The 23,931-nt window shown below is 43.7% G+C and overlaps 1 protein-coding gene and 1 long non-coding RNA gene across 2 annotated transcripts in view; one reads left to right on the plus strand and one right to left on the minus strand.

The window, feature by feature from the left end:
- The first annotated feature begins 132 nt into the window (after positions 1 to 132).
- Positions 133 to 12,825, plus strand: LOC144596991 (uncharacterized). The gene is made up of 3 exons (XR_013547679.1): positions 133 to 246; positions 9,313 to 9,450; positions 12,697 to 12,825. It is a non-coding gene; the product is annotated as an uncharacterized LOC144596991 (long non-coding RNA).
- krtcap3 (keratinocyte associated protein 3) overlaps positions 8,095 to 23,931 on the minus strand; it is a 29,587-nt gene continuing 13,750 nt past the window's right edge. The window contains exons 3-7 of the mRNA XM_078405892.1: positions 19,557 to 19,616; positions 16,282 to 16,479; positions 12,669 to 12,803; positions 12,248 to 12,345; positions 8,095 to 9,418 (exon numbers count right to left, since the gene is read on the minus strand). Of these exons, the coding sequence (XP_078262018.1) occupies positions 12,256 to 12,345; positions 12,669 to 12,803; positions 16,282 to 16,479; positions 19,557 to 19,616 (483 nt within the window). The 3' untranslated portion in view covers positions 8,095 to 9,418; positions 12,248 to 12,255. The remainder of the gene's footprint in view (positions 9,419 to 12,247; positions 12,346 to 12,668; positions 12,804 to 16,281; positions 16,480 to 19,556; positions 19,617 to 23,931) is intronic.

Below are 23,931 nucleotides of genomic sequence, written 5' to 3' on the forward strand. Positions count from 1 at the left end.
AGACTTCGGTTATTTCCGGACGGAGGCACGAAGGATCGGCTGTTTCCGTGGCAACGCGGATGATCGGCTGTTTCCGGAGGTGGTCACGAAGGATCGGCTGTTTCCGGAGGCAACGCGAGTGATCGGCCGTTGGCAGAGGGAGCGCGAGTGATCGGCCATTGGCAGAGGGAGCGCCGATCGATTGGCGGACACAAAAAGCTGGAGTATCTCAGCGGGTCGGGCAGCATCTCTGGAGAAAATGATTAGGTGACGTTTCGGGTCGAGACCCTTCAGACTGAGAGGGAGGGGAAAGGGAAACGCGAGATATAGAACAAATATGCAAAGATATGCAAAAAGTAACAATGATCACGGAAAAGCAGAGCCCACAATGGTCCATTGTTGGCTGTGGGCTCGGTGATAACAAATTATTCAGACAGTGAAACTCAACAAGTATCTGCTGGTTTTGGATGGGAATCGACTGATTCCGGAGGAAGAGCTTTCCAGAAAATCTGGCAGCGACACTGTTTGGGAATCTCTGGAGATGAGGATTGCCTTGACAATTGTAGTGCTATGTTCATTCAATGGAGACACGAAAGACTGCAGATGCTGAAATCTTGAGGGGAAAAAAATAAATCAAAGTGTTAGAGGAACTCAGAGTCAGTGTGGAGAGAAAAGTGACAGACAACGTTTCAGGTCGATGCACTGCCAATGAACCAGGTTTGATCTTGACCTCGGATGCTGTTTGTATGGAGATGGCATTTTCTCCCTGTGACTGCATGGGATTCCTTTGGGTACTCCAGTTTCCTCCCACATCCCAAAGACTGACAGGTTTGTTGGTTAAATGGCCTTGTGCCTGGAGTGGATGAGAAAGTGAGATAACTCGGAACTAGTTGAATTGAATTGAATAAGTTTATTGGCCAAGTATGTACACAGACAAGGAATGTGCCTTGGTGCTCCACTTGCAAGTAACAACATGAACATACAGTAAGCAATTAAGAATAAAGCATAAAACATTAAAACATTAAGAATAAAACATTATAGTTTAAACATGTGAATGAAATAACCCAGAGCAAAACGAGGCTACAGACTTTTGATTATTGAGTAGAGATACTACTCGCGGAAAAAAAGCCGTTTTTATGTCTGGCTGTGACAGCTTTGACAGTCCAGAGTCGCCTTGCAGAGGGAAGTGCTTCAAAGAGTTTGTGGCCAGGGTGAGAGGGGTCAGAGATGATCTTACCCACTTGCTTCCTGGCCCTTGCTGTCTACAGTTCGTCAATGGGGGGAAGGTTGCAGCCAACAACCTTTGCAGCTGATCGAACGATTCGTTGCAGCCTCCGGATGTCGTGCTTGGTGGCAGCGTCAACCCAGACCATGATGGAGAAGGTGAGCACAGATTCAACAATGGCAGTATAGAATTAGACCATCATTGCCTGTGGCAAATTGTGTTTTCTCAGCTGCCGCAGGAAGTACATTGTCTGTTGGGCCTTTTTGACTGTGGAGTTGATGGCCCCATTTAAGGTCCTTGGAGATGATGGTTCCAAGGAACTTAAATGACTCCACAGATGTGACTGTGGTGTTGTTGATGGTCAGTGGGGGGGGCTCTCCTAAAGTCGACTTATTAATTCCACTGTCTTAAGAGCATTGAGCTCCAGGTTGTTACAAAGGTGCCAGGATGCCAGCTGTGTCACTTCCCGTCTGTAGGCAGATTCCTCCCCATCCTGAATCAGTACAATCAGGGTTGTGTCATCCACAAACTTGAGAAGCTTGACAGAGAGGTCTGTGAAGGTGCAGTCGTTGGTGTAGAGAGAGTAGAGGGGAGTGTCCACTGCCTTGCGGTGTTCCTGTGCTGAGGGTCTGCAGGTCCGAGATGTGCTTTTCCAGCCTTGCATGCTGCTTCCTATCTATCAGGAAGTTGATGATCCACTGACAGAGGGGTTCAGGCACAGTCAACTGGGAGTGTTTGGAGTGTAGTAGCTTTGGCACAATGGTGTTAAATGCAGAGCTAAAATCCACAAACAAAATCCTTGCATAGGTCCCCTGACGGTCTAGGTGCTGGAGGATGAAGTACAGGCCTATGTTCACTGCATCATCCACTGATCTATTGGCTCATATGCAAACTGCAGGGGGTCCAGCAGGAAGTGTGGTCGGATGATCAGTGGATGGCATGATCTCGGTGGGCCAATCAGTCGATTTGTATAGTTAGTTGATGGCCAGTAGTAGCATTTTGGGACAAAGTTACCATTTTTTACTAGCGATGTCCAAAACAAAGACCCCCCTCACTATGTCATTTGGTTTACAGCACTTCCACCCTATTTTCATATTCTGTCCCCTGTCAGCTTAGTTAATATTTTCCCAGTTTTTCAATGCGGTGAGCTTTTATTTCTGTTGAATAGACTCCAACATGTTTAACCTGCCTGACCCTTGAGTTGTTCCAGCACTTTGTGTCTATCTCCAGTATAAACCAGCATATTCCACCATATTAAATAGAAACCCAAGGCTTATCCTCCCACCCTGTTTAATTTCAACACCATGCTAAATGTGGTTAGATAAACAATGTACCAAAACAGGGAATTAATAAGGATCAAAAACAAAAAAAAGTTTTAACAAATGATGAATGGAAATTATAGTCTGAGAAAGTGGATGGTAAAGTGAGACCAAGCATATTAGAAAGGTGAAAAATCTGCACTTAAATTGAAACATGGTGAAAAGGTTCTATTATTCCGTGCTCTTTCTTGTGTATGTACTCAGGTGTACACAGATAACAAGAATTGCATATAGCAGGAAATAATGACACTAACGTGAATGGGTTATGATGAAAGTTTCAGTAACTGCTTAAACCTACTGGGCATGTTACCACTATTCTCAAACAGTGAAAGACACAAAATATTAAAGTAACTCAGTGGGTCAGGTAGCATCTCTGGGGAACATGGATAGGTGAAGTTTCAGGTCAAGACTCTTCTTCAGTCCTGCTGAGTTACTCCAGTCTTTTTTTTGTAAACCAGCATCTCTGATTCCTTGTTTCTACATTCTCAAACAGTAATTGTTTTCAGCTGGACTTTAAAACTTCAAGAGTTTTGTGCAGTAACTAACAGTGACAACAGGACATTCACTCTTCAGGAAAATTGCATGATGTTGTCACTCAGGGTGACATTCAGTAATTGTCCCAGCCAATGATGTAACACTGCTCAACATCTAAATTATACAATACATAGTAAAATAATACAAATAATTTCACAGGAGCATCAACAATAGACTATGATAGAGAATTCGGAGAAGGAATCCATAAAATATTTTATTTTTGAATTAGAATTTAAATCAAAGTATTTTTGTAAATGACTTCCATGTTGTGCAATTGATCAATAGAGGGCAGCAAAGACACGTATAGGCGGCAGATCATGTAAAGCTTCCACTCCCGAGGACTATCCATAAGCCCATTTGTCTGTAAACCAAAAACATCAATTTTCTGTAGCTACCCAGATTGTATCACTCTGCATACAAGTCATATAATTATTTCATTTAATCAAATATTCACTCTAACCAGTTGTTAATGAATACTACAAAGTGCCGGCTCCTCCTTAGCTGATGACCTGAACTCTTTTTACGCACGGTTTGAGACGGGTAACACCACCAGCTCGCCGTCTAAAAACAGCACCGAAGGGGCGCTGGCTAGCGAGGCTGGAGGGGGATCCACCGCCGGGGATGTGCACACATTCTCGGTGTCCGAGCATGAGGTGAGGTGGGCTCTGACGCGTGTGAACACGAGGAAAGCTGGAGGCCCAGATGGTATATCTGGGCGAGTACTAAAGTCTTGTGCTACTCAGCTTGCTCCAGTGCTCACCACAATATTCAACCTCTCCTTGGCAAAGTCCGTGGTCCCTGCATGCTTCAAAAGATCCATCATTGTACCGGTGCCCAAGAATGCCTCTCCAGCGTGTTTAAATGACTACCGACCGGTGGCCCTCACCTCGGTTGTCATGAAATGCTTTGAGAGGCTAGTCAAGAAGCACATCTGCGCCCTCCTTCCTTGCAACATGGACCCACTACAGTTCGCATACCGTCCGAACAGGTCCACGGATGATGCGGTCTCCCAGGTTCTACACACCGCTCTCTCTCATCTGGACAGCCAGGGGGGCTATGTGAGGATGCTGTTCATTGACTTTAGTTCAGCATTCAACACAATAGTCCCCAGCAGACTGGTTGAGAAGCTGCTGGAACTGGGGCTTAGCACCCCTCTGTGTGCCTGGGTCCTGGACTTTCTCACTGCCAGGCCCCAAGTGGTCAGGATGGGGGAACACACATCTAGCTCCCTCACCCTGAACATAGGATCCCCCCAGGGCTGCGTCCTTAGCCCCCTACTGTACTCCCTGTACACACATGACTGTGGGGCCAGGTTCAGCTCAAACTCCATCATCAAGTTTGCTGATGACACTGTGGTGGTGGGCCGGATCTCCAACAACGATGAGAAGGCCTACCGGGAGGAGGTGGCTGATCTGGCACTCTGGTGTCAGGACAATAGCCTCCTCTTGAATGTCACTAAAACAAAGGAGCTGATTGTGGACTTCAGAAGGGCTAAACATCCAAGGACGTACACGCCACTGGAGATAAATAGGTCTATTGTGGATAGGGTGAGCAGTTTTAAATACTTGGGAGTCCGCATCACAGAGGATCTGACATGGGCAACGCATATTGCCGCACTGGTGGGTAAGGCTAAGCAGCGCCTTTACCACCTTAGACAACTGAGGAAATTCAGAGTGTCTCTGAGGATCCTTCATTGCTTCTACTCTGGGGCTGTAGAGAGCATCCTGTCCGGCAACATTACAGTCTAGTTTGGGAACAGCTCTGCCCAGGACAGGATGGCCCTGCAGAGAGTAGTGCGTTCGGCAGAACGCACCATGGGAACTACACTCGTCCCCCTGCAGGACCTATACATCAGGAGGTGCAGATCCAGAGCAAGCAAGATCATGAGGGACCCCTGCCACCCCAGTAACGGACTGTTCCAGATGCTACGATCAGGCAAACGCCTCCGCTATCATGCTGTGAGAACGGAGAGGATGAGACGGAGCTTCTTCCCACAGGCCATCAGGACTGTCAACTTTTATAACCCCAGAGACTAAATTTTTGTCGACACTAATAGTAACTTATTAACTTTATTTATATGCTGTAACTGTAATTCTTTTTGTGCACAACCCGCAGGCATTGCCACTTTCATTTCACTGCACATCGTGTATGTGTATGTGACAAATAAATTTGACTTGACTTGAAAACATTATTTTCCATCTTATAAAATGCTTTAAAAATTTCTGGGAGAATTGGCATAAAGTTGGATTTCCCAAAGTCAAGACAAAGAAGCCAGGAAGTGTGGTGGAGTATATACCCTAATCAACATTAATGGTGGTGAAGTGATCGAGAGCATCTGGATGTAAATATCACCAACAATCTGCCATGGACAAACCACATTGAAGGTACAGCCAAAGCAGCACGCCAATGCCTCTACTTCCAAAGAGTAGAGAAGTTCAGTATGCCTCCAACAACTCTTACCAGCTTCACCACACAAAGCATATTATCAGGTTGCATCAGAGCTTGGTTTGGGAACAGCTCTGCCCATGACCGCTAGAAATTGCAGAGTGTGGACGTAGCCCAGTCCATGACACAAACCAGCCTCCTCACCATCAACTCCATCTACACTTCAACCTACATCTCAGGAAGGCAACCAATATATGCAAGGACTCTCTTCTCCCTGGTTCCTCCCATCCAGCAGAAGATACTAAAGCTTGAAAATACAGTACAAGGAACAGCTTCTTTCCCACTATAAGCAGACCACTGAACTGCTCGATAGGCAAAGGTGTGATCCTGATCTTCCAAATTACTTCATTGCTAAAGTACTTTTTCTCTGGAACTGTAATGTTACAATGCTGTAAAGCATATTCTACACTCTGGTATTTTTTCTTTGACTAAATTGTACACGTGTATAGTATGATCTGGTTTATTTAGATAGCACGCATACAAAAGCTTGAATGTACCGCAGTACACGTGACAATAATAAAACAGTATTAGTCTATATGATAATATGGGCGCAGTCTTGCAGGAGAATCTCCTTGATGACTTCTGTACCATCTAATAGATAAACTAGGAGATACAACGATCACTGGAATCCAACTGAACTTCATTCACAGAAAGCAATGCTCGAGTGCACAGGAAGGCTTCAAACCTTGAGTCTGAAGCATCTCGGCCCGAAACGTCACCCTGTCCTCTGGAGAGATGCTGCCTGCATTTTGTGTCTATCCAAGGCTTCACACCTTATAGTTTAAGGGGGAAAAATACTGAATCACCTTCCTGCCATCAAACCAAGCTGCATTTACAACATCCGTTATTGGAGAACAAATTGAACTTTTCCATTGATCAAGCAGCATTTAGTGTCCTAAATTTCTGCCACCCTTTGTAAAAGGTCAAAGTGCATTTCTGGAGTCAATATAAATTGGAGCTGGAGTAGACCATCTGGCTCTTTAAGCCTGTTTCACCATTCATCAAGATCATGACTGATCTACCTCAGCCCCATTTTCTCTCGATTCCTCTAATTTCCAGGAAATATTTCTATTTTGAATGAACTCAATGACCAAGGCTCCACCGCCCTCTGGGGGAGATAATTCCAAAGGTTCATCACCCTCTTAGCAAAGGCAGTTCTCCTTTTCACTTCTAAGTAGCTTACTTATCCTGAGTCCGTGAAACAAACTCACTGTTTGCAAGAATACTGCTTTTCTGTTTGTGCAAAGCAGATAACTTCAAATCCTTTCATATGCTATTTCATCATCCATGTTCTTGCCCACTCACTCAATTTGTTCAATCCTAACTTCCGATGCTGCCTATATGGAGTTTGCACCTTCTCACTATGACCGCGTGGTTAGGCTGGACAGCTGCAGGTGACAAAACTGCCCCTTCCCTAACAGATGTTACTGAACTGAATATATTTTAAAGGCATGCAGTAATTTTCTCATCACCATAATTTTTGATTATTTCTCCATGCAGATATATTTAATTGGCTGGATTTTAATTCAGTTGCTGTGGTAGTATTTGAATATATTCTTGAATTATTAGTCTATGCCTTTAATTTAGTGAAATAACAACTCGCCCCTAAGTCTTTGGGTGATGAGAGATGTGGGTCTAAGTGATGTGGTGCTCCAGTTTCCTCCCACAGCCCAAAGATGTGCAGATCGATAGCTTAATTAGTGTTAATTTTTGCCCCATTTGAGTAGGCTGGTGGTAGAGTCCATGGCAAATTAATCAGAATGTGGGTAAATAAATCAGAATCAGGGTGAATAAATAAATGAGATTATGTTAGGATGTGTAAATGGATAGTTGATGATTGACACAGACTTGGTGGGCTGAAGGGCCTGCTTCCATGTTGTATGACTTATGACACATTATACAAATAGATAGTAATTCTGAAACCTTCCTAATTAGTACATTTATACTCAAATAAAAAATACTGGAGACACTCAGCAGATCAGGCAGAGAAACAGTTAAAATTTTAGGTCTGGAATCTTTCATCTGAATTCAGTTACTTGCTTTTCTGAAGTTTCAACTTGTAAATTTCACTTCACATCACTTAGACCCACATCTCTCATCACCCAAAGACTTAGGGGCGAGTTGTTATTTCACTAAATTAAAGGCATAGACTAATAATTCAAGAATATATTCAAATACTACCACAGCAACTGAATTAAAATCCAGCCAATTAAATATATCTGCATGGAGAAATAATCAAAAATTATGGTGATGAGAAAATTACTGCATGCCTTTAAAATATATTCAGTTCAGTAACATCTGTTAGGGAAGGGGCAGTTTTGTCACCTGCAGCTGTCCAGCCTAAATGACTCCAGAAACACATTAATATGGCTGACACTCAGTTCAAAAGCATCCAAGGATAGGCAATAAATCCTGGCCTTGCCATTGTCTCCAGCACCCTATGAATGCATATTAAAAAGCACTGGCAGTTTAATGTCGAAAATAACTAATTTAGTCTTGGCATTAAGCCCAAAATCAAACTATGCAAAACATGAGACGCAGAGAAAATCTATCAGCAAACTTTATTTGAAAGATAATAACAGTGCCATTTAATACAATATAGGCATACAATGACTTGTATTAACTGTATATGCGCAACAAAAAAGTAAACAGAACCAACATTTAATTCCTGCTTCTGCTTTGTATAAAAGGCTGTCTTTAAATTAAATGTCATAAAGCCAAATAAACCTCATAACTTGGGCATCATCTTTGGAAACATTTTACTCTTTGCTCCAAGTCTGTGATGAAGTAGAACTGTTGTATGTACACTTTTCACCACCCCACCCATATATGTTAATTTCTTCTCCCTAGCCTTGGAATTATTTTACCCACATCTGCCCAGATCATCCAAATAAGCAGACATTAATCCCAGAAACCTGTTTGCCCACTTCTTAATAACTCCCTCACCAAGCAAGCGCAAAGCTCCAGCATGGTGACTCATTAATTTTTCTTAAAATGAATAATTTCAGGGAGTCCCAGATGAACAACATCAATCCCCCATAGAAGTTAACTCCATTAGATCACAGGTTAATCCTCCCTGTAGAGTCCAATTCTTCTCATCCCAGGAAACAAACCAGTGAATCGATAGATACCACACTGACTCCAAGGTGCAGAGACCAAACTTTATTTACCCCACCAGGTTTAGTTTCACCAGATCCTTATACAATTACAATGAGGACCACTTCCCCAAGTAATCCGTGTTTCTTGCAATAAAGACAAAATCCCCAACACCAAGGAGGAATCTCAATAATTGGAAAAAACTATTGCCATCTTAACTCAGCACTGAGAATGCCATAGTACAGTTCCCTGACAACTACTAACCAAGTACCACAGCAAATGTTGCAGTGATTACGAAAGATAAATACCACAACAGGAACACCACAAATCCTGCTTTAACACACAATGAAAAAAAACCATAATGGGGTGTAGGGGAGCAAGAAAATGTCAGGGAGAGAGATGTGGAATTAATGAGGATGGGGAAGGAAAATAAATCTCAAAAGTACACAAAAATCTATATAATATAATGCTAATTCATCAAGGATCAATAATTAGAGGCATTCATAGGCTTCAAAGTGACAGCAATTTAAAGAATTAATACTTGAATAGCCATGCTGATGTTTGATTCTTGGACTTCAATGACCACAATGTCTAATCCATGGGTTTCTTAAAAAATGTTTAAAATGAGTAAAAGGAAACCAATAGATATTTTAAGGGTATTCATTAAAAACCTATTATCCCCTTTAAAATGTTCTAATGTGTTGTTTTTTCAAGGACCATCATTAACAATTGACTTCAAACAACTGTACAAACATGAAAACCTGCTGCAAATCTGAAGTGTGAACAGAATGCTGGAAACATTTGGTGGATCAGCCAATATCTGTGGAGAGAGAAACAGAGTCAACGATTTAGGTTAATGACTTTTATCCCTTTAAGATAAAATGAGCAATGGAAGAAATAAACTAAAAAAATGTATAAATTGATGGGATTACAACCCAATAAATCACTGCAAACTAGTAACCACATCCCAGCGTTTTGACATAGGTAGCAATATAGATGATGAATGCTTTGGTTATTCCAGAATTGTTCATGTGGATTAAAAGATTGCAAATGTGATCCCACAATTTAATAAAGGAGGAAATGACTAACCTCTTGTAATAACAGAATATCTATTTTATCTCCAGCCTGCCCCTCTACTTACAGCAATCCTCCTACAATGGTAACTAAGGCACATCTTGGGGTGATGCTACCTCTGATATCATCTAGCTCCCTGTCGTACACACTGCCATCTGCAGAGCCAAACCCTCCACAGAACCAGGAGGTCTCAATATGGTCAGAAGAATTGTAAGGGAAGAAGCTCCATTAGATGTAACCATCGTTTTGCCCCCGCTGTGATGGACACAGAAGTTTTCCCATCTCATTCCTCAAGTCAACACTGCAAGTGAAGTTGGAAGATAGCTAGAACCTTGAAAGCTTCCCATAGCACGTTCACAAGGAGGGTGGGCGATGAACAAGAATAGGAGCAGGTCACAACACGCCTTACTCAATAAGATCATGGTTGATCTTTTAATTCAATGCCATTTTCTTACCCAATCTCCCCCCCCAAATTTAGATTAATTCAGGGAAACAAATTTTGTAAGTGTGAGGTGTTGGGCTTTGGGAGGTTGAATGTAAGGTGGAAGTATTCAGCTAATGGCAGAATACTTTTTCAGCATTGTGATGTTTTCACGAGAGAGTTAGATATAGCTTTTAGGGCTAACGGAATCAAGGGATATGGGGAGAAAGCAGGAACAGGGTATTGATTCTGGATGATCAGCTATGATCATATGGAATGGCGGTGCTGGCTCGCAGGGTCGAACGGCCTCCTCCTGCACCAATTTTCTATGTTTCTATTGATGTACAGAGAGATCTTGGGGTCCAAGTCCATAACTCCCTGAAAGTAGACACACAAGTTGATATAGTAGTAAAAAAAGGCATACAGTATGGAAAGCTTGCCTTATCAGTTAGGGTATTGAGTATAAAAGTTAATAAGAGTCATGTTTCAGCTTTATAAACTTCGTTAGGCTGAATTTGGGGTATTGTGTGCAGTTCTGGTCACCTATTACAGGAAGGATGTGGAGGCTTTGGGGAATGGGCAGGTAGCTTACCAGGATGCTGTCTGGATTAGATGCTGGGGGAGACAGGATAGAAGTTCATCAAATTATGAGATACATAGATAGAGTAAACAGTCGTAACCTTTTTCCCCTAGGGTAGAAATATCAACTACTGGAGATGAGGGGGGAATGGCTAAAGGAGATGTGTGAAGTTTAAAGGAGATGTGTGGGGCAGTTTCTTTTTACATAATCATCAGTGGCTGCAATGTGGTGCCAGGGATCGTGGTGGAAGCAGATACAATAGTGGTGTTTAAGACTGTTGTAGATAGACACATAGCTATAGAGCAAAAGGTGAGATGTGCATCATGTATGGGCAGAAGGGATAGTTTATTTGGCACAGACATCGCAGGTGAAAGGGCCTGTTCCATGATAGAAACAGAAAATAGATGCAGGAGTAGGCTAATCAGTATCCTGTTCGTGGTTTCTCCCCATATCCCTCGATTGTGTTAGCCCCAAGAGCTATATCTAACTCTCTCTTGAAAACATCCAATGAATTGGTCTCCACTGCCTCCTGTGGCAGAGAATTCCACAGATTCACAACTGTCTGGCTGAAAAAGATTTTCCTCATCTCAGTCCAAAATGGCCTGCCCGTTATTCTTAAACTGTGACCCTTGGTTCTGGATTCCCCCAACATCGGGAACATTTTTCATGCATCGAGCCTGTCCATTCGCTTAGGAATTTTATATTTTTCTATAAGATCCCCTCTCATCCTTCTAAATTCCATTGAATATTAGAGCAGTCGACCCATTCTTTCATCATATAAGAAAATAACTGCAGATGCTGGTACAAATCGAAGGTATTTATTCACAAAATGCTGGAGGAACTCAGCAGGTCAGGCAGCATCTCAGGAGAGAAGGAATGAGTGAATTTTCGGGTCGAGACCCTTCTTCAGACATTCTTTCATCATAAGTCAGTCCGCCTCCCGGGGATTAACCTGGTGAACCTCAGCTGCACTCCCTCAACAGCAAGAATGTCCTTCCTCAAATTAGGAGATCAAAACTGCATACAATACCCCAGGTGTGGTCTCACCAGGGCCTTGCACAACTGCAGTAGGATCTCCTTGCTCCGATACTCAAATCCTCTCGCTATGAAATCCATTAGCTTTCTTCACTGCCTGCTGTACCTGCATGCTTACTTTCAGTGACTGATGTACAAGGACACCTCGGTCTCGTTGCACCTCCCCTTTTCCTAATCTAACACCATTCAGATAATAATCTGCCTTCTTGTTCTTGCCACCAGTGGATAACCTCACATTTATCCACATTATCCTGCATCTGCCATGCATCTGCCCACTCACCCAACCTATCCAAGTCACCCTGCAGCCTCATAGCATCCTCCTCGCAGCTCACATTGCCACCCAGCTTTGTGTCATCCGCAAACTTGGAGATGTTACATTTAATTCCGTCTAAATCGTTAATATATATTGTAAATAACTTGGGTCCCAGCACTGAGCCTTGCAGCGCCCCAGTTTCTGTAACTAGAGTTTGCAATATTGGTTAGATCCTCAAGTAACTTCAGTAAATCGTCCGAATGAAGAGGAAAGCCACTTCACTTACCCAGGTTTCTACAGCTGGATTTCTCGGCTGCCAGTGATGAGTTTGTAAGTTTCCAGTTCTCTGTATTTCTTCCCTTTCGCTGGATCTTCCTCCTTGATCTGTTGAACAACATTGATTTACAAAAGTAAGGTTCCGGACAAAGTTTTTAAAAGCTTAGGCTGAACGGACAAGATGAAATGTGATCTGTAGGCACGGTGTCATTCACTTCACAAAGTTACTTTCAAGTATAATATTGTGCTCTCGCCTCCCACACTGTGTGTAATAGTATGAGGAATATCTATAATTTAGACAGTGTACCAGAAAATATACAAGATGCAAGTGTGATGGCAGCATTTGTCTCTTGAGTGATACCATATTTCCTCCACTGCCTACAGTTAAAATAAGCACAAATGTAAAACATAGCCTTCAACCCCTGACTTACCCGGTCCACCATGTCATTCTGTGCACAGGGGCCAATCCCACGAAGAATCATTGACGCCACAAAGCAACACATGGAGAGGATTCCCTCCACTATTGACAGTACTATCGATGGGATCCATAAAGACAGTGTGGTGTCCTGGGAATGAACAAAGAAGAGAATCATCAGACCAGACAAATCACTCCAAAGAACTGATTCTCGAATACTGATTATTTCATCACATTTCAAGTTCTCATCCTTCCAATTGATTCCAAGTTGGAAAGTGACGCCGGATTAGGTAGTGTTCAATTCAGAAGGTACCTCTACTCTGCACTAAACTTGATATTCTAAACACAACTCATTAGGCTGCGACTGTTTACCCAGGTGTGAAGGAGGCTGAGGGGTGACCTTAGAGAGTTAGAAAATAATAAGGGGCATAGATAATGTGAATGGTCACTGTTTTTTACCCCACCAGAGTTGGGGGGAGGGGGTAAACAAAAGGGCATAGGTTTATGGTGAGTAGGGAAAGATTTAAAGAGGATCTGAAAGGCAATCTTTTCCACACAGAAGGTGCTTGGTATGTGAAACAAGCTGCCAGGGAAGTGGTAGATGCAGAAAATTGCAATGTATGAAGATATTTGGACAGGAACATGGTAGAAAAGGTTTAGAGATTGCCTTTCAGATCCTCTAAATCCTTCCCTACTCACCACAAGTCAAATGGGACTAATTCAGAATTAGTTTCTGTGGCGTATGACTATGACTTTAATGTTTTCTATGAAAGTACAATGGAGTAGTATGAAGATATAGAAAAGGTTCCAAACTCAGTGGTATCCAAAGGTGACAAGCACAAAGCCCTAAAGGTGACAAACACTAAGCTGTTAGCTCCAAATATATTGATTTTAACGCAGCCTGCCCCAAGCTCAAAATATTGTTTGCATATTAACCAGTATGATGAGAAAGCAGGATTGGAAAAGTTTTAGCCAAAGCTGCAGTCAGTCCAGTGTCAATACCATGACAGCTAAAGGTCCAACATCCAAGGTAAAGCGGGAGTAGTTTAATTTTGAAAGCAAAGTACTAGAATAAATGTTTGATGAAAGGTCATCAACCTAAGCCAGTGAATGTTTCTCTATCCACTAATGTTGCCTTATATTTTTATTGTATTTTTGTTTTTACTGCAGGATTTACTGCATGATGGTCAGAACATGAAGAAATCCTAGAGATTAAAATATTACAATATGCAACCTTCAGCCCAATTTAACCAGCAAGTCCTTGCAGAAACGCCTCCTGATAACATTCAAAGCTTCTACAGGACCCACAAATACCTTCCATCACATGGTATTGCAGACTCTCCAACGGTGAACAGTAAATTTTCAATAGACTTAAGGAGCAGTTCACTCATACTCAATGGTGCAGTCAACTGTGATGGCAGTTCAGTAAAAACTACCAGTCAGTTTTAAATATGAATCGAAGGTATCACAAAATGCTGGAGTAACTCAGCAGGTCAGGCAGCATCCAGGAGAGAGGGAACGGGTGACGTTTCAGGAAGAGACCGTTCTTCAGACTGACTGAAGGGTCTCGACCAGAAACGTCACACGTTCCCTCTCTCCTAGATGCTGCCTGACCTGCTGAGTTACTCCAGCATTTTGTGATACCTTCGATTTGTACCAGCATCTGCAGTTATTTTCCTATTTAAATATGAATCAATCATCTGACCAATTAACAAAAATAATATCCTGCTATTAAGCCGTGTTGGGCAACTCAGTGAGTGGGAGCCTGGGAGTCAGCAACTAGAAAGCATTGATTTATCTTCAGGAGAGGAAGGGAGAAGTTCTTTTAACCAGAGATTTATAAGAACACTTCCCATTAAATTTTCTAGCAGTTTCAAGTGGGAAAGTAGACACACAAAAGACTGCAGATACTGGAATCCTGGAGCACAAAACCCTACAAACTGCTGGTGGAAGTCAGGGGTTAAGCAGCATCAGTCAGGGAGGAAAGGAGTTGTGGTTATTTTAATTGAGACCCTGTATCAGAATTGAGAATGGCTTGCAGCAGTTTAGCTTTTTTTGCAAGCGGGAAAAGAAACCACTTTCTTCCATGTGGCAGGGATTTCCCTTTAGTCCCATTCTCAGTGCAGATACTGCACTGCAGATACCAAGCTCATGAAGGCCCATTGGTGAGGGGGTAGGAGAATTCAAGTATTTTTAATAATGGATGATAAATTTAACCAATTACAATGAGCCAAGGTTTCTTCAACAACATTTTCGAGAACCAAGATCTCGACATGGACAAAACAGCAGCAGGTGCATAGGAACCCCAACTTTGCCAAGCGTTTTCCAACTTGACTTGGAAATACTATTAACATTCCTAATGTTATAAATATTATAATTGCTGGTTCAAAATTGTTGAACTCCCTGCTAATCAGCACTGTGGGAAAATTCACCAAATAGACTGTCATACATCAAGTTGTCAGCACACCACCTTCGGAAGGGGAGTTAGGGTTCGGCAATAAATATCAGCTTTGCCGATGACGCCTATATTCCACGACAGAATTTAAGAATCGCCAGAAGAGCATTTTTAAGGCTCCAGGACAAGAAAGAGTAATGGGATTGGATGGAGATGTCCTTCAGAAGGCCAATACTAACAGAAAGGGTGAATTAGCTTCAACTGTGTTATTTGTGATACTTTGCCATTCAAGAGCCTGGCAGTAACTGACTAAAGGGGAAAGCAGGTAAACAACAGGGACACAAGCAACAACCAATGTTCTTTCTTCTGTTCTAGATCCTGAGTCTCCCTGCTAGGAAGAAAAGCAGGAAATTATGCTTCTCAAGGTTAACAAAATCTAGTATCCAAACTCATGGCTCAGAGCAGCCACTTAGATCAGGTTGAAGGGCATGTCAGCAAACACAAGCAGGCACTTCAGGAGTCAAGAGTCAGGTGTGTAATTGTCATATGCACCAGGAATGGAACAATAACATTCTTACTTGCTGCAGCATTACTGGCACATAAATACAACATGACAAATAAATATGCAATAAACAATGTTAGCAATTACACCAGGTAACCAGATTATAATAATGCTAGCTGAAGTACGAATTGCAATATTACACAAAGCCCACAGTAGTTTGTTGCTGAGGCAGGTTTGGTCAGGGTTGTGCAGTGTGGTTCAAGAGCATGATGGTTGATAAGAAGCTGTTTTTTGAACCCGGAGGAATCGGTTCTCAGGCTCTTATATTACCTTTGTGATGGAAGCAGCAAGAAGAGAGAATAGCCTATTTGATGATATTAGGTATTTAATGATATTAGCTGCCTTCTTATGGCAGTGCTTCCTGTATATCCTGTATATCCTTTTGCTGGTGGGGATATTAATTGGTGGGGATATTAATACCTGTGATGGACCGGACAAGATTCACTGCTTTCTGCAACCTCCTTAGTTTTTGGGCATTCAAATTGCTCAACCAAACCATGATGCAACTAACTCTACCACACACCTATCTATCAGAGACCTGTCAAAGTTCAATAGAGTATTTGGCGACAGACTGAATCCTCTCAAACAAAGCCTTACAAAGGAGTAGATTTGGTGGGTAAAACAACATTTTCCCCATTATTCTCTTAAAGGCTGCAGGAATGAATTACTTACATAGATTCGGGTTGTATCAAAGGGACAGTTCATCATCATTGACTCGCTGGAAATAGCTGGCACCATTGTAGAATTGCAACCAGAAATCAGGTTCCTGCCTCCTTGAGATATTGTTAGCACAACAGCGAGAAATAGTCCAGCCGAGCATGCCAAAGACATCAACGAATTTAGCAGAGAGCTTAACATCAGCCCCCAGTGCTGTGGACATAAAGGCAGAAGTTCAACAAACCCATTACACAACACAACTCCGATAAGTGGCCCATCATTAATTCAAAGGAATACATTAGAAATGATCCCTCCTCAACAAACACAGACAGAACACAATTGGTGTTGTTGATAGGGGAAAGGATGGTTTTGGGCTAAATGTTGATATCAATTGGTCGGCAAAATGGGCAGAACAATGGCAGATGGAATTTAATCCTGACACATGTGAGCTGATGCACTTTGGGAGGACATACACAATAACAGGAGGAATACACAATGAATGGTAGAACCCTGGGGAATATTAACTAACAATTCCATGTATAATTGAGGGCTGCAGGACAAGTAGAAGAGGCATTGAAGAAGGCATATGGGATACTTGACAATTAACCAGGGACATACAATAAAATAGCAGGGAGGTTATGGTATAGTTTTATAAAACATTGGTTCGGCCTCAGCTGGAATACCATGTTTAGTTTGGTTTGTCATTCTGAAGGAAGGCTATGTTTGTTGAGGAGTAGACAGAGGAGATTCACCGACACAGGAAAAATGTTCCCAATGTTGGGCGAGTCCGGAACCAGGGGCCAGTCTCAGAATAAAGGGGAGGCCATTTAAAACTGAGGCGAGAAGGAAGTTTTTCACCCAGAGAGCTGTGAATTTGTGGAATTTTCTGCCACAGAGGGCAGTGGAGGCCAAATCACTGGATGAATTTAAGAGAGAGTTAGATAGAGCTCTAGGGGCTAGCGGAATCAAGGGATATGGGGAGAAGTTGGGCACAGGTTACTGATTGTGGATGATCAGCCATGATCACAATGAATGGCGGTGCTGACTCAAAGGGCCGAAAGGCCTCCTCATGCACCTATTTTCTATGTAACACATTGCCAGAGATGGAGCATCCCAGTTATGAGGAGGAACTGATTAGACTAGGTTTATTTTCCTTGGAGCAGAGGGGGCTGAAGGTGGAACTGTTGTACAAAAATCCTGAATGGTATAGCAGAATAGAAAATAGAAAGCTTTCCTCGTGGCAGAGGTACTGAGAAATGGAGAGTGTAGGTTTAAGGTAAGAGGCTGGCAGTTTATCAGAGATGTGGATGAATTTTATCCACCCAGAGGATGGCTGGAATAGGAACGCACTGCCCGAGGGACTGCTGGATGCAGGACTCTGACAACATTTAAGTATCTGGATGAGCCATTGAACTGCCAAGTAACAGAAGATTATGGACCAAGTTCTGGCAATTAGATTAGCGCAGAAAGGTGCTTGATGGTCGTCATAGACAAGGCGAATTGAATGGCCCATTTCTGCACCGTTGGTCCCTATGGCTGGTATAAGCTCCATAATCAGTGGGTCATGGAATACTTAGTTCAAGTTAGGGATCAAATATTAAATGTAATTACATTTTAAATTTGATTAACCTCAAGACCAAGGCTTAAAGGTACGTTAATTTATTTCCTTTTATGTTGATTTTCGTCCTCAGCAATTGACTGTTTCTCCTCTGCTCTTCCTAAAAAAGCAAGTGCTGGGATGCACCAATCGTCGTCTGGAACTTCACCCAAATCAGACGGATGTCAGAAAGTTTGAGAGGCTGAGAGGGATGACAACGGAGAGAGCTGGTCTGAAGGTAGAAGATGAAGTAAAGAAATGTGCGCCAAAGGTGTGACTATAGCAATAATCACTGATACTGTCACCTCCACTTCATGCTGCTCCATGACCTAGATTGGTTTGACTGAAACATCACACAGATGACAATATCCTCCCCATGCTACCTCCACTTCACTCTGTTTTGCCCAAACTGCCTCTGCGATGCAATGGACTTCTTGCCATAGAGTTCAGCCCAATGCGTCCTGGATGACCAAGATGTCCAACTAGGCTGATCCTATTTGCTCACGTCCCTCAAAACATTTCTTTCCCATGTATCTATCAAAATGTCTTTTAAATATTATTCTAATATGTGTCTCAAAAACATTCTTTGACAGCTTATTCCATTCACATACTATCCTCTGTGTGAAAAGGTTGCCCATCAGGTTCCTATTAAACCTAACTAGTGCCCTCATGATTTTATACACATCTAACATCACCCCCCAGTTCCCAATACTCCAAGGAATAAAGTCCTTGCCTGGCCAACCTCTCCCCATAACTTAGGTCCTCGAGTCCTGGCAACACATTTGTCAATGTTTTCTGTGTTGTTTCCATCTTAAGGCTGTATACGGCAAGTAAACTGACAACAAGTCATAGATTCAATGGCAGAGAGCAACTGAGACATTGTGGGAAGATTAAAGATAAGGGTTTGGGCGAGATATCAGTGCTGGTAATAGGACAGTCACAGAGACAGAAATGGGTGTAGCTATGAGCTAAAAGAAATGTAGGGAGTGTAGGGGGGGGATAAGATTGTGATTTAGGCTGAATTGGTTATCTGGGGGGGGGGGTGAAAGAGGTGAAAGAAATGTAGGGAGTTTGTGGGAAGGGGTAAGATTGTGATATTTTTACTGGATTGGTTGTCCGAGAGAAGAAAAGTGGCAGGGATTTAGCAAAGTGAGGAGGGAGAAATAAGAGATGGCTGATAGACAGGAAATGAAAAGAAAGTGCTAAGTTTAACCAAGAGAAAGAAGTACAGTGGGCAGCCACAGAGTGTATACGTCAGCAAAGATTACACACAAAGCTGTTTGGAGAGACAATCTGATCAGAATGGATTACTGGAACAATCAGAGCTTTTAAGCAGTTGACAAATTGGAACACACACTTTATCATACCTAATCAGTCCTTCCTTATCAAATCTAAAAGTAAACACACATCAAAACAATGATATACTTCAACTAGGCACAGGGAAACAATTCATCGTTATGGAGTAGCATGCATGGTGCTTGTTATTCAAGTAATAAGAGGCTATTGCTTTGCAGCAGTCTGTAGTAGAGATAAGAACATTAACTCATCTGACTAGTCACCAATCCAGGAACCCAAACGTTATTCAATCAGCAGAATGTTGCACAACTGCAGTTTCTGCGATTGGGATAATCACAGAATCAATATCACACCTTCATAAAATGCCTGAATGCACAGGAAACATGTAACCACTTACTAGCTTTACTTTGAGGAGGTTTCTGGAGGCTAAGATAGCAATGATTCCAGTTGCAATACTCTGTAGAATGTAAAACAGAAACAAAGATTAGTCATGCCTCGAGATTTGAAGCAATTATGCCAGAGTCTAAAGAACCTCAACCACAATTTGTGGATGCAAGTACACAGATGTACATGTATTCGTGACCCCCTGATTCTCTCAAGCAGTTAACCTTGCAACGTACCTCTGGCGAGTCTTGCCAGGAGACCTCTGCTGGCAAGAATATAGTGCAAACCCACAGCCAATAGTACAAGAAAGGGCAGTTAACATTCATGGATTCAGTGGTCAAGTTTGCCATTCCTGGGTATCTGTTGGTTAGGAATTGTGTGCACATATGTTGACAAATTGGGAGTATAAGGATGCAGTTAAAGGTGAAGTGAGTACAGGAAAAATTACAAAAGACTCCCGAATTAATGGGAAGGAAAGTTCGAGAAGGGATAAGAGAGTAAGGTCAGGGCCAATAGGGGAGGGGAGAGGGGAGATGAATACCGAAGTTAAAGTTTTGTATATGAATGCATAGAGTATAAAAAATAAAGTGGATGAGCGTAAGGCTCAGTTAGAGATTGGCAAGTTTGATGTTGTGGGAATTACAGAGACATGGCTGCAAGAGGACCAGGACTGAGAACTGAATATTCAGGGATATACGTCCTATCGAAAAGACAAAAAGGTGGGCTGAGGGGGTGGGGTAGCTCTGTTGGTAAGGAATGAAATTCAGTCCCTTGCAAAGGGTGACATAGAATCAGAAGATGTAGAGTCAGTAAAGATAGATCGGAGGAATTGTAAGGGCAAAAAGACCCTAATGGGAGTAATCTACAGGTCCCCAAACAGTAGCCTGGATATAGGGTGCAAGTTGAATCAAGAGTTAAAATTGGCATGTAGCAAAGGTAAAGCTACTTATTCACAAAATGCTGAAGTAACTCAGCAGGTCAGGCAGCATCTCGGGAGAGAAGGAATGGGTGACGTTTTGGGTCGAGACCCTTCTTCAGACTGATGTCAGGGGGGCGGGACAAAGGAAGGATATAGGTGGAGACAGGAAGATAGAGGGAGATCTGGGAAGGAAGAGGGGACGGGAGGGACAGAGGAACAATCTAAAGTTGGAGAAGTCGATGTTCATACCACTGGGCTGCAAACTGCCCAGGCGAAATATGAGGTGCTGTTCCTCCAATTTCCGGTGGGCCTCACTACGGCACTGGAGGAGGCCCTTGACAGAAAGGTCAGACTGGGAATGGGAGGGGGAGTTGAAGTGCTCGGCCACCGGGAGATCAGTTTGGTTAATGCGGACCGTGCGCAGGTGTTCAGCGAAGCGATCGCCGAGCCTGCGCTTGGTTTCGCCGATGTAAATAAGTTGACATCTAGAGCAGCAGATGCAATAGATGAGGTTGGAGGAGGTGCAGGTGAACCTTTGTCTCACCTGGAAAGACTGTTTGGGTCCTTGGATGGAGTTGAGGGGGGAGGTAAAGGGGCAGGTGTTGCATCTCGTGCGGTTGCAGGGGAAAGTGCCCGGGGTTGGGGTGGTTTGGGTAGGAAGGGACGAGTGGACCAGGGAGTTACGGAGGGAACGGTCTCTGCGGAACGCAGAGAGGGGAGGGGATGGGAAGATATGGCCAGTGGTGGGGTCCCGTTGTAGGTGACGGAAATGTTGGTGGATGATTTGTTGGATCCGCTGGCTGGTGGGGTGGAAGGTGAGAACGAGGGGGATTCTGTCCTTGTTGCGAGTAGGGGGAAGGGGAGCAAGAGCGGAGCTGCGGGATGTAGAAGAGACCCTAGTGAGAGCCTCATCTATAATGGAGGAGGGGAAGCCCCGTTTCCTGAAGAACGAGGACATCTCTGAAGCCCTAGTGTGGAACACCTCATCCCGGGCGCAGATGCGGCGTAGACGGAGGAATTGGGAGTAGGGGGTAGACTTTTTGCAGGGGACCGGGTGGGAAGAAGTGTTGTCCAGATAGCTGTGCGAGTCAGTGGGTTTATAGTAAATGTCCGTCACTAGTCTGTCTCCTGTGATGGAGATGGTGAGGTCCAGAAACGGGAGGGAGATGTCGGAGATAGTCCAGGTATATTTAAGGGCAGGATGGAAATTGGAGGTGAAGTGTATGAAGTTAGTGAGTTCTGCATGGGTACAAGAGGTAGCACCAATGCAGTCATCGATGTAGCGGAGGTAGAGTTCGGGGATGGGGCCAGTGTACGCCCGGAACAGGGATTGTTCGACGTACCCGACAAAGAGGCAGGCGTAGCTAGGGCCCATGCGAGTGCCCATAGCTACGCCTCTGGTTTGGAGGAAGTGGAAGGAGTCAAAGGAGAAGTTGTTGAGGGTAAGAACCAGCTCTGCTAGGCGGAGGAGAGTGTTGGTAGATGGGGATTGGCTGGTTCTGCGGTCGAGGAAGACACGGAGGGCTTCGAGACCATCCTTGTGGGGGATGGAAGTGTAGAGTGACTGGACATCCATGGTAAAGATGACAATAGACAATAGACAATAGGTGCAGGAGTAGGCCATTCAGCCCTTCGAGCCAGCACCGCCATTCAATGCGATCATGGCTGATCACTCTCAATCAGTACCCCGTTCCTGCCTTCTCCCCATACCCCCTCACTCCGCTATCCTTAAGAGCTCTATCCAGCTCTCTCTTGAAAGCATCCAATGAACTGGCCTCCACTTCCTTCTGAGGCAGAGAATTCCACACCTTCACCACTCTCTGACTGAAAAAGTTCTTCCTCATCTCCGTTCTAAATGGCCTACCCCTTATTCTTAAACTGTGGCCCCTGAGGCAGTGGGGGCCTGGGAACCGGAAGTTATCGAGGAGATGGAGAGCGTGTGAGGTGTCTTGGACGTAGGTGAAGAGGGATTTAACCACGGGGGGGGGGGATAGGATGGAGTCGAGGTAGGTGGAGATAAGTTCAGTGGGGCATGAGCAGGCAGAGACAATGGGTCTGCCGGGACAGTTCTGTTTATGGATTTTGGGTAGGAGGAAGAATCGGGCCGTGCGGGGCTGGGGAACTATGAGTTTGGAGGCATTGGGGGGTAGATCGCCGGAGATGGTGAGGTCCGTGATGGTGCTGATGATAAAGGTCTGGTGTTTATCGGTGGGGTCATGGTCCAGGGATAGGTAGGAAGAGGTGTCAGAGTTGTCGTCTGGCCTCGGTCCGGTATAGGTCAGCACGCCAGACTACCACAGCACCTCCCTTGTCAGCGGGTTCGATGATTAAGTCCGGGTTGTTGCGGAGTGAGTGGAGGGCTGCACGTTCAGGAGCGGAGAGGAGTGGAGGGCTGCACGTTCAGGAGGGGAGAGGAGTGGAGGGCTGCACGTTCAGGAGGGGAGAGGAGTGGAGGGCTGCACGTTCAGGAGGGGAGAGGAGGGTAAAGCTACGGTGGTTATGAGAGATTTCAACATGCAGGTAGACTAGGAAAGTTAGGTTGGTACTGGACCTCAAGAAAGGGAGTTTGTGGAGTGCATCCGAGATGGATTCTTTGAGCAGCTTGTACTGGAGCCTACCAGGAATGCAATTCTGGATTTAGTGTTGTCTAATAAACCAAATTTGATAAGGGAACTCAAGGGAAAGGAGCTATTAGGAGGTAGTGACCATAATATAATAAGTTTTACTACAATTTGATGGGGAGAAGGGAAAATCAGAAGTGTCAGTATTACAGTTGAGCAAAGGGGACTATGGAGGCATGAGGGAGGAGCTGGCCAAAGTTGACTGGAAAGAGACCCTAGCAGGAATGACGGTGGAACAGCAATGGCAGGTATTTCTGTGAATAATACAGAAGGTGCAGGATCAGTTCATTCCAAAGAGGAAGAAAGATTCTAAGGGGAGTAAGAGGCAACTGTGGCTGACAAGGGAAGTTAAGGACAGTATAAAAATAAAAGAGAAGTATAACAGAGCAAAGATGAGCGGGAAGCCAGAGGATTGGGAAACTTTTAAAGAGCACCAGAAGATAACTAAAAAGGCAATACGGGGAGAAAAGATGAAGTATGAAGGTAAGCTAGCCAAGAATAAAAAGGAGGATAGTAAAAGGTTCTTTAGGTATGTGAAGAGGAAAAAAATAGTTAAGACAAATGTGGGTCCCTTGAAGACTGAAACAGATGAATTTATTATGGGGAAAAAGGAAATGGCAGACGAGTTGAATAGGTAAATTTGGATCTGTCTAAACTAAGGAAGACACAAACAATCTCCCGAATGTACTAGTGACCAGAGGACAGGGTGACGGAGAACTGAAGGAAATTCACATTAGGCAGGAAATAGTGTTGGGTAGACTGATGGGACTGAAGGCTGATAAATCCCCAGGGCCTGATGGTCTGCATCCCAGGGTACTTAAGGAGGTGGCTCTAGAAATCGTGGACGC

Source organism: Rhinoraja longicauda, chromosome 9, assembly GCF_053455715.1.
Source record: "Rhinoraja longicauda isolate Sanriku21f chromosome 9, sRhiLon1.1, whole genome shotgun sequence".
Lineage (NCBI taxonomy): Eukaryota > Metazoa > Chordata > Chondrichthyes > Rajiformes > Arhynchobatidae > Rhinoraja > Rhinoraja longicauda.